The following is a 14,061-nucleotide window of genomic DNA, read 5'->3' on the forward strand; positions in this document are numbered from 1 at the left end:
AAGCGAGATACTCTTGGTAGCTTGCCAGGCTCTCCAAGAGGGCAGAGGAATCGAACCCGGGTCAGCTGTGTACAAGGCAAATAGCCTGCCCACTCTGCTATTGTTCCAGCTGTTTTTATTTTTATTTATTTATTTATTTATTTATTTATTTATTTATTTGCTTTTTGGGTCACACCCAACGATGCTCAGGGGTTAACTCCTGGCTTTGCACTCAGGAATTACTCCTGGCGGTGCTTGGGGGACCATATGGGATGCCGGGAATCGAACCCGGGTCAGCCGAGTGCAAAGCAAACGCCCTACCCGCTGTGCTATCGCTCCGGCGTTCCAGCCCTTTTTAAAGGGGGCAACAGAGAGAATATAGTAGGTGCTCCTGAACAGGGAAAATGTAGGTTTGACCCCCAGCATCCTATATGGCCACCCAGGCACTGCCAGAAGTAAAACCTGAGTGCAGAGCCAGGAGTAGTTCCTGAGCATTGCTGAGTGTGGCGCGCGCGTGCACGCGCGCGCACACACACACACACAAACACACACACCAAGAGTAAGTCCTGAGTATTGGCAGGTGTGGCACACACACACACCAGGAGTAACTCCTGAGCATTGCTGGGTGCGGCGCGCACACACACACACACACACACACACACACACACACACACACACACACACACACACACACACACAGGTTAGTGACATCTAATATCCTCAAAGGACTCCTTATCCCCAGGAAGAAACTCTGGAGGCCCTTGGCCAGGAAGGAATGTGCGTTCAAGGGCACAATCGCTGTGTGATCCGTGTGTGAGCTGGACACTCTCCCCCCTCCCGACAGTCCCAGAGCAGATGGGGCAGCTCCACCACTCAGCGTAGAGCACAGAGGGCTTGGCCCGGAGGGAGGAAGAGAAACTACAAACAAACAGGCCCAGAGCAGAGCTCAGACCGAACTGGGATCCCGGGAAGAGAATCCTTGACTTTCCTGTCATGCTGATAAACAGAGACTGGCTGGCCAGCCCAGACCTGCCGAGCTGGGCATCCTTTCCCACGGACAGCAGCCCAGACACGTTTCCTCTCTGGTTCTGTGTTCTTACATGCCGGCCGACTGGCAGACACATTCGCTGGCCATCGGTCAGAGTCATTTTGTACCAAGAGGAGCAGAAACGATTGGTGATATTGGGTTCCTCAGGACCCACGTACCAGTAAGGGGCAATGTGCTTTCACAGCACCGTTACCTTCCCGGCTCTTTCGCGCTGTCCCTCTCTCACCTTATGTTTGTCCAGAAGCTGCTGGACTTCCTCTTTGGAAGACACGATGACCTTCTGGTCTCCTGCCATCTTCTCGTGTCCAGTCTGGAGCAGGTCAGCCAGGTCCTGCAAGGTCTTTTCGTACTGACTCTTGAGGGCAAGGTTCTGGTTCAGTCCAGCCCGCCGGGAGCCAATGGTCATCATCAGCTCGTCATACATGTCCTGAGAAACAGCCAGCGAGATGGTCAATGCGAGCTGACCATGACGTGTGTCAGATCTGACAATTGTGATCCTAGCTGCCAACCAGTGGGGGTCAGAGGCGGGCCCGAGTGTTGAAAAAATGTTGAATGTTGAAAAAAATAGTGGTGTGTGTGTGTGTGTGTGTGTGTGTGTGTGTGTGTGTGTGTGTGTGGTGAAAGGTCTGAGAAGATGGAACTTCCGCTGTAATGGTTACACCATTTGCCATCATTACACTATCTTCCGTGACATATTCCATCAGCATAAACACAGAGAGGAGCCCTCATACTCCGCTGAACAATGAGAGTCAAGCTCTTTCCCAGTTAGAGAGCTGGAGGAACAGACTCGCTGAGAGTGAGCTCCGAGATTTAGGACTTAAAAACAGAATGTTTTTGCCAAATGTGGTGGAGTAAAGAACTAAACTAGGGGTGTCAGGCCTGGCTGGCCAGGGCAGCGCACAGCTGGAGTCCCCCACCCCTGCTGGGACTGGGCTCAGGTGGTGGGTGGAGGATGGGGGGGGAGGAGACAGGCACCTTTCCAGCAGCTTCTGCCTGTTGATAGGGAAACAGGATTGCTCTAAGCTTCCTCCAGTTGTCAGGGAAATGATCCCCAAACAAACTTTCCAGGAGGAAGTAGTAATCAGGGCGCCTTTCTGGGGTGGGGGGCAGTCCTGTCTCTTTGCCCACCCTCTCCCCAGACTCAAGGGACCCCTGCCCACCAGCCCACCTGTGCAAAAGAATAATAATAATAATAATAATAATAATAATAATAATAATAATAATAATAATAATAATAAATAAAAAGAACTAAACTGGAAAGACATTTTAGGTGAGGATGATCCACCAAAGGCACAATTTATTTGAGCCACATGGGCCTGATTCCCGTCCCTCTTACGGCTCCGCAGGCCAAGATGGTTCGATTGGAAAAAGGTAGCTTTAGCACCTATTTACTGCTATGATGCTGGGCTTCCTGCCTGACAGTTAAGCACTGGCAGCAAACTTTCTTTCTTTCTTTTTTTTAAATTTTTTAAATTTTATTGAATCACCGTGAGATAGTTACAAGCTTTCATGTTTGGATTACAATCTCACAATGATCAAACACCCATCCCTCCACCCAAAAGTATGGGGAATATTGTCTGCCTTAGAGGCAGGGTGAGGAGGAGGGAGGTATACCCAGGGTACTGGTGGTGGGGAATGGCAGCAAACTTTCTAGAGCAGATAGAGAGCAGCCAGCGGGCTCACGGCATTAGGAACTCTCAGACAATGGGATGAGGTGATCAGCCAAGATGTTCTTTATGAAGTAAGAACAGTGTCATTTTAGCTTTCGAAAGAAATGGCTTTGAGTCTTGGAGTGGACTCAGCTATTAATGCCCGAAGAGCTTTGGAATATGAAGTGCAGATGGAGTTTTCATGTGTGTGTCATGTTTGTGACCTTCAGGGGGTGCTTCTGAGTCATGTTCGGGGGCTCAGGGGCCACTCCAGGTGACGCTCAGCCAACCAGGCTGAGGACTTCAATGCTTGGGCCTGGTGATGAGACGCTGCCCATGGCCAGTGGTATGGTGGCCACCGAGGCCATGCCATCAGTGCAGGGACTGGGGGAGGTAATGATTTTCTCTTAATAATATTGTACTCGGGCCTATGAGATGCCAATTTTTTGATATCTCTATATTTCTAATACCCCAATATTTGATTCTTATCTAGATGCCAGATCTAAGAAAACAAATGAAGCCCCAGTGTTATTTTCTACTCTTGAAGGATGCCAGGAAGCATGGAAGCATGTTTAGATTCCAAGTACCTTCTATCTATTTTATTACTTTTTATTTTGGAATCAAGGCAATCTCTCTGTTTCTCTCTCTGTCTCTCTCTCTCTTTCTCTCTCACTCGCTCACTCTCTCCCCCTCTACTCTCTTTCCTATTGGAACAATCATGAAGAATAGGCTATAGTTCTGAAAAACTGACAAAAATCATGTTCTTTTTAGCATGAACTTGAGTATTTTTACCCTGACAGCAAATTCTTCAGTTTGTAATAAAAACAGACACTGCATATCCATCTTTTAACTTTTCTAGATAGGCCTGGTAATTATCATATTTTCAGGAGTGCAAATATTATGCTACTAAGCTCTATCACAATACTTAGCCATTGGGTTAATAACAAATGTCAGAAAAATAAGTCTTAGGGGCACGACAAATTTCATGCATGAAATTTGGTGGAACCTTTGGAAATTTTTCTGAGTTACTTGGAAGAACGATTGGGCCTAAAGTTATAAACTTTATTAAAAAAAAAAAAAAGCTCCCCCCCCACCCCTTTGGCTAATAAACCGCTGTGCTATGAACACCGAACGTTCTTAGCAATCATTACCTGGAGCTTGGAGAGTTCCTGGAGAGAAGGTTGCTCGATCTGCAACTTGTCACCTCGCCTCTTCAGCTCAAGGATCCCTGCATCCAATTCCTTCAGGCCATCTTCTGCCTGCTGTATTGCCTGTGTAAAAACCATGACAGTCTATCAGAACTTCTGCAATTTCTCACACAAGCCATGATCGCTTCTGTTGTTACTGTGATATGACATAAAATGGTGATCTCTACATAGTAGAGAGAAGACCATCCTTTATGACACCACAGATCCTGTATCTTAAAGCTAAACGGGTAGGAGGGATTGAACAGGGGGCAGTTGGGAAAACAGCCTTCCCTAACAAGGAAACTGAATGGTGCCATCTGAAAGAGAAACAGATTTAGCACAGGGGACAGGGCGGCTGCTGATCATGTTCTGGTTTTCAGAAATCCGCTCTCCTCTCTTCTCTTTTTAAGCATCTTTGGAGAGTGACTCAGGGCAGCAGGAGGAAAGTGTTACCAGGATGGTCAAGGCAAGGCTGCTCACTGTGCAGCAGAAAATCAAGCAATCACCAAGTTCTACAAGTGGTAGCTAGCGCTAACCCTTGGCGTTCTGGTGTCAGGTCTGTAGCGGCCGAGCAGATCTCAGCCTGACCTTCAGGGAGTTCAGAGTCCGGGTAGGAGGCCAGAGTAAAGAGAGGAAACCCAAACAAAGCTGCACACAATGATATGCTTTGTGTCCTGAAATTCATCTCTGGGAGAGGAGCAGAGAGACATACCCCCTGGAACCTCCTGAAGGAGGCACTGGGATTGAATGCAACCATAGTTTAAGGGCTTTTTGGGTTTTTTTGTTTGTTTGTTCTGGCTTTTGTTTTTGTTTTTGTTCATTATTGCTTTTTGGGTCATCCAGCAATGCTCAGGGGTTACTCCGGGCTTTGCACTCAGAGTCAGAGTGAGGAATTACTCCTGATGGTGTTTGGGGGACAAATATGGGATGCTGGGGGTCAAACCCAGGTTGGCCGTGTGCAAGGCAAATGCCCTACCCGCTATACTATGACTCCAGTCCCACAATTTAAGTTTTAAGACAAAAAAAGAACCTGAACTCCTTCTGGAAAATGAAACATGTATTCCAATTATCTCTTTCCTGAATCCCCACTCTCTACACAGCAGGGTTTTTCATTTGTTTGTTTGCTGGTGTGGACCCCGGTTCCTTCCCAACCCCCATCATATATCTGCAGGAATGAAGAATCTCGTAGAGAAAAATGTAGGACCTAAAGGGAAGGCAGCTGGAGGCATGGAAGACCATCCTCACACACATTTGAACACGCAGACAAATACATGTGCTCCGTGGTAAAGCCATCTCTCGGCCATATCGCCATCGGACACTTGAAATTTCATAATAAATGATAACTGCTCTAAGGCACCTGTTATTCTGAACAAAAGGCAGCTCTCCATACCTCAATCTGCTCCGCCATGGGCTGTTCAAACACCTTGGCCAGTTTCTGCAGAACGATGTACTTGTTGTCAGCCAGTGACGTAAACAGCACCTTCAGGTCATTCTGCCCAGGGGACAAAAGAAGCCTGACCAGTCACAACAGGGAACTAAGTCAAAATTCTAAGTACAACCGCACATTCGTAGGAATTACATATAGATGTAGGAATTGCATGTCCTGAAGAGATGGGAACATACAGCCTTAGGGAACGGGGATGGAAACAATTTACCAAAGTGCCAACAATGGCTTCTGAAGAATGTATTTCCCAAAGTCTCTCCAACACAAGACGAATGGAATGAAACCATGCAAGATAAAAGCAGTATCAGTCACCCTAATTTTCTCATTCTGCCTGAAATAAAAGCTCACACTTAAACATTAAAGCAAAAATATTACGCCATTGAGTTCTACCTTAAGATAATCTACAGATATTATACAAACTATCACTATCACTATCACTATCATCCCGTTGATCCTCGATTTGCTCGAGCGGGCCAGTAACGTCTCTATTCGTCCTAATCCTGAGATTTTAGCAGCCTCACTTTACTTGTCCTTCCCAATGGTGCAGCATTAGAGGCTCTTTCAGGGTCAGGAAAATGAGACCCGTCATTGATTGTTACTGTATATGAATACGCCGTGGGGAGCTTGCCAGGCTCTCCCGATACAAACCATAAGATGTTATATTTGTGAAAAATATGATAAGAACAAAATTATTTTTCCCCATCTCCTCCTCTCCCCATTTAGCTTCTCTTTCCAAAGAATTCACACAAACTTATAAAAAGCCATCCAGACATTTAGAAAATAAATACTATCCATGATGATCAAAGATCAACAAGGAATAAATGAGTACTGAACTACAGCACGAATTGGGAACGAAGAGAGTGCATTCGTACTCCCTACATTATCGTTATAGCTTTGATGCACCCAGCAGTGCTCAGGGCTTACTCTGGGCTCTGGGCTCAGGGATCACTCCTGGTGGGGCTCAGGGGACCATCTGAGGTGCAGGGGATCGAACCCAGGTTGGCCACATACAAGGCAAGCACTCTGCCCACTGTACTACGGCTCTGGCCCTACCATACTATCTTTATTTTTCATCTTAATGATCACTGTATCACCATCATCCCGTTGCTCATCAATTTGCTCGAGCGGGCTCTGAGTGGGCACCAGTAATGTCTCCATTGTGAGACTTGTTGTTACTGTTTTGGGCATATCAAATATGCCTCGGGTAGCTTGCCAGGCTCTGCCGTGTGGGCGGGATACTCTTGGTAGTTTGCCGGGCTCTCAGAGAGGGGCTGAGGAATCGAACCGGGGTCGGCCGAGTGCAAGGCCAACGCCCTACCCGCTGTGATATTCAATTCATATAACATAAAAGATTTCACATTTTCTGGAAGCCACACTAATTACTGGAAGAGCCTATCCAAGCAGAAAAAGATTCCATTATGCTAAATAAAAGACTTCAAGGGCTGATAATTATAGTAATAGGGATGTTGATATTTTGGTGGAGAGTTTTGAGATATTGGGAAGTAATGGAGAATCAGTAACTTAGCACACTAAAGCATAAAAGTTAACACTATTCTAATCAGGTTACCGCAACAACAATGAAAATTTAAAAAGCAATGAAAACCCAAAGATATATGTGTGTGTTCTTACTACACGTGAGAAACAGCAGGAAATTACAGTATCTCTCCGAATTACACAGCTCACAGACTTCATCTTTTCCTTATAGTCTTTGAGATTATTTATAGGCCTGAAAGAAGAGTGCAGTTCTTTGAGAAGCAAACCCCTCAGGGAAACTTCAAGTTTTAAGAGGGGCTGGGCTGCCTCACTCATTTAATAAACATCACTTTTCATTTCCACTTTTAAAATGACTTTCAATTCTTGTTTTCATACTCAGGACATTTATTTGTAATGAAATGTAGGGACAAAAAAATTAAATATAGATGAGTTGATGATTAACTCGCTGTGGTGCTATGCATCCTTCCACATCGTGCTGAGTATCAAATGATGTTGGCAGGTTGGCAGAGGAGCCAATGCTCAGGCTCAAAGACTCAATGAAAGACGGAGGTGCCATTTCAGTAATAGAGTGGTTTGTTCCCTGACCTTTAATTATATTAACACGGGGACTCTTTCTCCCAATCAAATAGGAAACCAAACATTGTGAAATGTCGGGTTCTGTTCACAAGCTGGTCACCACCAACAGGCAGAAACACCAAGGCAGAAGAGAAACAGAGTAGCTGATTTAGAGAGAACTTAAAAGCAACTCGCTCTCTTCTTGATCCTCTGAACAAAACAAGGTACCAAAACGCTGATGCTCAGTTCAAATCTGACTCTGACTGGCTGGAACTGGTGAAAATTTAAACATTCGAAATACTAGCATAGTAAATTCTCCTCCTTTTTTTTATTCTTTTGCACTTGGGAACACTGGTGATGCCCACAGATTGCTTCTGACTCTGCACTCAGGAATTACTCCTAGTGGTTTGTGGGGGACATACGGGATGCCGGGAATCAAACCTAGGTCTGCCTTGTGCAAGGCAAGCACGCTACTCACTGCATTATTGCTCTGTCCCTAACAAATCAGTTTTACATCATCTTTTGCCTCTAATTATATGCATTTTTATACCATTTCTTTGCTTGCTGTAGATACAAGGAAATTAACAAGCTGCAAGGTCTTTTTTAATTTGAACTAAATATTATTAGTAAACATCTATCAGAGGCTTTTATATTTGCTGAAGTTTACAATCACAGATTTTCACAGGCACACAATTATTCAATTGCTAACAAAATTAACAGTTCCTTAAGACAGGGACTTAAAAAGGCAGTAAGAAATACGAAGAGTGAGAATTGAGAAGTAATGAAACACATTTTTAACCCAAGTATATACAGAGATCTCAGCCACTGGGTATGGCAGTTAGAGTTTCATCTATATTATAGCACTTTCTGTGTGTTCTTTGGGGAAATCTTTTAAACTCCACTATAATCAACTGGAAATTATAATTATAACGTGTCATGAATATGGCTTTTATTGGTTAAATTTAGTGTTATACTCCTCCCTTAATCCTCCTAGGTGGTTTTCTCAACCCTTTATTTCTAGGATCATATAACTTTTTAGCTTTCTTTCTTTTTGGGGGTGTGTTAAGAGGGTGGGTCAGTATCAGTATTCAAAGATCGTTTGCCTCAGGGATCAATCCTGGCAGAGCCTGGCGTGGCAAACACAGTGCCAAGGATAAACCAGCCTCGGGCATGAGCAAGGAACAAACCTGAAGGACTACATTGTCTCTCTGGTCCCCAAACTCTGAGTTTTCTGATTTTTGAGTTCAGAACCCTCTACGTACTTGTTCTTTCTGATGCACTTGAGAAAACTATGTGCCGATTATTTACCGTGGAAAGACACCTGAACAGAGCTAGAGCACGATCTGACAACTCTTACCTGGAAACTGAGTATTTGCTGGAGTCTCTCCTTCATCTGATGGCATCGCTGATTTACTACTGAGTCCAGCAAGGATAACCTGCCCACAAGACAACCCAAAGTGTCTTCAATCACATCACGGTTATCCCCGTTCTCTGGAAAAGCTTGGGAAAACAAGTTCTTGTTCTTGTCCATTTCTTCAGACATTTCCTTAATATCTTTGGCAAGAGTCTAAGGTTGAAGAGAAGATAAAGCTCATTCAACATTTTGATCTATTATTCTCTGTGACAATAAATCATTTGCTTACAGAACATCGACTCTCTCCCGCTTACTGTTCTGTTTTGATTGGTTCTAGGGCAAGATGAAGCATTTCAGGTATGTCTATACATTTCAGGCAAGGTTATGCTTTTCTTTTGGGGGTGGGGGGTTGTTTCTACCACCACTCTGGAGGGCAGAGAGTTCCTTCTAGTGATTCTCAGCCATCTGGGCTGGTGGGATGACGTGGGCACCTGAGAATGTGGTACAATGCTTGGGAGATCTCCAGGTGAGGCTGGGAATTGAAGCACCATCAATCATAAGCAAGATAAGTGGCTTAACCTCCGTGCTGTCTAGTGCCTCCTTTCTGTGGCTTTCATGTTTTAAGAAACTTTCTATGGGCTGGTGATGTAACTCAGAGCATCACATGCCTTTCAGGAAGAATTGTCCTGGGCTTAACTCCCAGAACAGTTAAAATAAACATTTTTTTTAAAAAAACTTTCACTGAAACTATTGATCATTAGTTAACAATTATAAACACTTGGTAAAAGATATTTTTGGAGTCAGATTTAGGAATCCATGCATTATTTATTATTATTATTATTATTGTTTATATTTAGCCTGCATTTCACATGTAGAGAATGCATATATGACCTATGAGATGGTTTCTACAAAGGATCCTCTCATTCCCCCCCCTTCCCACATAAACCAAATAAATAATAAAAATGTAAAACACGAGGCCAGAGAGATAGTGCAGCAGGTGAGATGCTTGCCTTGCACGTGGCTGACCTGGGTTTGTTCCCCAGTATGAGACAGTCCCCAGAGCCATTCCAAGAGTGATCCTTGAGCTCAGAGCCAGGAATAAGCCCTGAGTACAGCTGGGCGTGGCCCAAAACCAAAATTTTTAAAAAATGCAAAAGATAAATATATTTTAGGAATTCTCATCTTTAGGCAATACTTTTCTGCAACATAGCCAAGTACTTTCAACAGGCCTATTTTATGCTTAACCTTCTTTATGTAGAACATTCATGGTCTGATTTCCACATTCCACCTACTTTGTCACATCATGCACGGGCTCCAGAGAGGCCACTCACCTCTTGGGTGGAAAGGCAGGTTTCTGTTTCTTCCGGTAGAAGTGCCGTCGCAACAAATAAACGCTCTTCAACATCATCCAACCAAGTAGAGGTGGCCGAGACCCCATCGTACAACTGCCGCTCCAATTGAATATTTTGTGTCTTTGTCCCTCCGCCCTGGAATGAAAAGGAAAAAGAAAGAGGGGGCCAAGAAATGAATGATGGTGTTTCAAGGTATGAACAGAAGAATGACCAGTGCTTTAGGACTGTAAGGATTGGTTAAATCCTCCAACAGAAAGGCATACCTGGAACTCAGCAATCAAGAAAATGCAGTGAGCAAGAAAAAGCCACAGGGAACAGCCCGGGGACTTTCTCAGAGTTGGCACAGCCTGGGGGCTTTCTCGGGCTGGCACTTGGGTTGGTCTCAGCTTGCTCATGCACGGGGCTGGAAGACAGTCCCAGACCAGACACAGAGATGCAGAGCCACCAGCCTACCTGGGAAGAAACCTCCTCGAAGGCCTGATTCAGTCCGTCCAGTAGAGATGTCACTGCAGCTTTATCTTGTGGCTGCCCATCCCCTTTGTACAGGGGGACCCCCGCCAGGAGCCGGTTTGGCCTGCTGAAAAGCTGCGGAGCAAACACATGAGGGCAGTTTGTAGAAAAGCCTGTACCGGGGGTCTGGGTTTTCTTATTCTGAGGTACAGGAGGAAGCAGGGAATCGAAAAATGTCCTGATAGACTCTTCCTTTGCACTTCCGAGGGAAGGCAGGAAGGAACCTAAACTCCCACAGTCTGAATGATATGTGCAACACAGGGGCAGCAAGACAAGGTTTGTCTAGAAATTTCTCAGGAGGCTGGCAAGGTTCCAGCAAAGACTAGCTCTCCAAGGTACCAGCTGAGCGTGGACAAGACTTCCTGAAGCCTGAAAATGTAGGATGGGCCAAGGGGGTTGAGCTGAATGGGCACTATGTGGGATGCCATGGCTTGAGCAAGTGATTGGAGACGATTGTCAGAAATGTCCTGGCTGTGTCTGACCAGGGGCGAGGAAAGACCCACAGTCCCTGAGCTGAGTCGCTGGCTACCCCTCTGGCCAAAGGAGTGGAGAGATATGACACCCCAAGAGCGGGTGGGCAGCCGGCTGCACAGAGGGATACTAGAAGTCAGGAAGTTCAACTCTGAGGGGCCGGAGCGACAGTCCAGCAGGGAGGGCATTTGCCTTGCATGCAGCCAACCCGGGTTCGATCCCCGGCATCCCATAGGGTCCCCCGAGCACCACCAGGAGTAAAAGAAGCAGTGCTGTTCCAGCACTGGGTGTTGCTGCTTCACTAAAAAAAAAAAGGTAGGATGACTATTTTATGCCTCATTTCGACATGAAGATATCGATTACTGTACAGTTATATTTTCTTAGCATAAGCTGTATGTCTTTTACAGGAGTCAATAAGTGAAAGCAAAATGTTTGATACCACTTGCTCTTACTTATTCCCACTTCTCACTCACTTGCAGGGATGTGTGTGTGTGTGTGTGTGTGTGTGTGTGTGTATGTATTTGGCGGGGTTTCCAGGGCCACCCCAGTAATGTCAGTAGGGAGCATTCAGTACTGGGGATTAAACAGCTGCATCTTCCTAGTCTCCTTCCCCTTCTTTCTAGATTCACAAGTTTCCAATATGTTTCTCACTAAGCACTCCTGGGACTTTTAAGTACTGGTGATGAGAAACCCAGTCACTTAACAACCAGCCAGATCCATGGAATTTTCTTGGCCCTAGATGTCTGCATCCCTGAGTGGCATCCAGAATTTTCAAACCCCTGGAAAGATGAGAGGGATACTACCCCTGAGCAATCAGACATTCATCATTGCCGAAGGAAATAGTATCTCAAAATCAACTTCCGTACAAACATAATTATTCAGGGAGCAACCAGTATCCAATACAGAAAACATATTGATTTTTTTTTAAAAAAAGAAGAGCTTGTTCTTAGATCTTGTTGAAACATGGATCTCACATGCTTGACGTTTCTTTGCTTCCTTATTCACACTCTGGAGAAGCCCGGGTTCTCTCATGAACACACATTTCCTCTCTGCCCCTCCTTTCACATCTAAGTATGTTTCAATAAAAATTAATCTTGCTTCACTAAAAAAAAAAAGTAGAATGGTGGAGCTGGAGTGATAGCACAGTGGGTAGGGCGTTTGCCTTGTCCTCAGCCGACCCGGGTTCAATTTTCAGCATCCCATATGGTCCCCTGAGCATTACCAGGGGTAATTCCTGAGTGCAGAGTCAGGAATAACCCCTATGCATTGCCAGATATTACCCAAAAAGCCAAAAAAAAAATAGAATGACTATTCTATGCCTCATTTTGGCATGAAGATATCGATTACTAAACAGTTATATTTCCTTAGCATGTATGTCTTTTACAGGAGTCAATAAGTGAAAGCAAAATGTTTGATACCACTTGCTCTTGCTCCTGTTCCAGAACATTCTGCAGTAATTTCTGCTTGGTGCTAAACTCTTGATGCAGGCTTTCCCATTTCTTTCTCATCCGGTCTTCAGCGGGCGACTTCTCACCTTCCAGCCCCGCTTCCTGGGACAACACATCAGGTTTTTCGCTATTAGAAGAATAAATAAACTAAGTTTACACAGTGTGCAAAATAAAAGTGGTCAAATTTTAAGCAACATTGCTTTAATTAGATCCCACCTTTAAAATTGAAACCGGGCTATTTTAGCCATTAGTTTACACTCTGAAACACTTAAAATAGAAAATCTAAGACTAGTTGTAAGAAAGTATACCCTTATCCATATCCTATTTGAATCATGACATAATAAAAATATTTTTGGTACACTTTAAAAAGCTCAGCATTAAAGATTTAAAAACATTTTTGACAAGTTGCCCATAAAATAATTCCAATGACCCCAAAATGCTTCTTACAGGGAGGCAGATCTGGGTTTTGGAGTGGAAGAGAGAGAAAAAGAGGGAGAGAAAGAGACAGAGAGAGAGAGAGGGAAAGGAGGAGAGAAAGAGACAGAGAGAGAGGGAAAGGAGGAGAGAGAGAGACAGAGAGAGAGGGAAAGGAGGAGAGAGAGACAGAGAGATAGAGAGAGATTGCACACCCCAGGTAGGGCACTTGCTTACATGCAACTAAACCAGGTTTGACCCAATAAAACAGAGGTTCCTGAGCACAAGAGTAAACTCCAATGATGCAGGCATTACTTGGGCCTGGCCCCCAAACAAAGTACTATATACTACTCTGCAAGCCAATTCTTCCTAAAATGGGGGGATTCTGCTTTAAGAATGCAGCAGTGAATCTCTCCCACTAGAGCACTTAGAGATGCAGGAGGTAAAAGAGGAAGAACGAAGGAGAAGGAAGAAAGAGGAAAGAGGGAAAAGAAGGAAGAAGAAGAAGGGAGAGGTGGGGAAAGAAAGGGAGAAAAGGAACAAAGGAGAAGGGGTGGAGGAAGAGAGGAAAGAATTCATCAAGAAGAAAATATGGGGAGGGGATAAACTGTTAGGTTCAAAGATAAAATACTATGAAGCAGTTATGAAAAAACTGGGACTATCTGTATCGACATGGATGGAGCTAAAAAAAATAATTCTCGGTGAAAAAATGATGCCAAAATAATACTAATAACCACTATTTTTGTTTGTTATACTAGTCTTTGGGGAAAGATGTGCAAGTCTTGTAGGGTAAAAGACAAATTTAAAAATTCTTATGAAAAGCAAATGTCATTATTGTGCCTTCTTCTGTGGTAGTGGGTTGGGGCACATATTACTTTTAGTTGCCAAGAATTGAACCCAGGCTTCACACAGGCAAGGCAAGTGCCTCACTGCTGAGTCACGGCTGCAGCCCACACCATCACTTTATTTATTATTATTATTTTTTGAAATTTTATTGAACCACTGTGAGATAGTTACAAGCTTCATGTTTGGGTTACAATCTCACAATGATCAAACACCCATCCCTCCACCAATGCACATTCCCCACCACCGATATTCTGGGGATGTATAACCCCCCTTTCCCGCCCTCCCCCTGCCTCCACAGCAGACAATATTC

The 14,061-nt window shown here is 44.5% G+C and overlaps 1 protein-coding gene across 17 annotated transcripts in view; it reads right to left on the reverse strand.

Moving 5' to 3' along the window:
- The window catches only part of SYNE1 (spectrin repeat containing nuclear envelope protein 1), a 561,745-nt gene that overhangs the window by 146,061 nt on the left and 401,623 nt on the right, over positions 1 to 14,061 (reverse strand). For all 17 annotated transcript variants that reach the window (XM_055134197.1, XM_055134196.1, XM_055134206.1 and 14 more), the window contains 7 exons: positions 12,462 to 12,618; positions 10,516 to 10,647; positions 10,042 to 10,197; positions 8,714 to 8,923; positions 5,254 to 5,355; positions 3,828 to 3,947; positions 1,254 to 1,454 (listed from right to left, as the gene is read on the reverse strand). In XM_055134197.1, coding sequence (XP_054990172.1) covers positions 1,254 to 1,454; positions 3,828 to 3,947; positions 5,254 to 5,355; positions 8,714 to 8,923; positions 10,042 to 10,197; positions 10,516 to 10,647; positions 12,462 to 12,618 — 1,078 coding nt within the window. The remainder of the gene's footprint in view (positions 1 to 1,253; positions 1,455 to 3,827; positions 3,948 to 5,253; positions 5,356 to 8,713; positions 8,924 to 10,041; positions 10,198 to 10,515; positions 10,648 to 12,461; positions 12,619 to 14,061) is intronic.

The sequence above is a fragment of the Sorex araneus genome, chromosome 4 (assembly GCF_027595985.1).
Source record: "Sorex araneus isolate mSorAra2 chromosome 4, mSorAra2.pri, whole genome shotgun sequence".
NCBI lineage: Eukaryota > Metazoa > Chordata > Mammalia > Eulipotyphla > Soricidae > Sorex > Sorex araneus.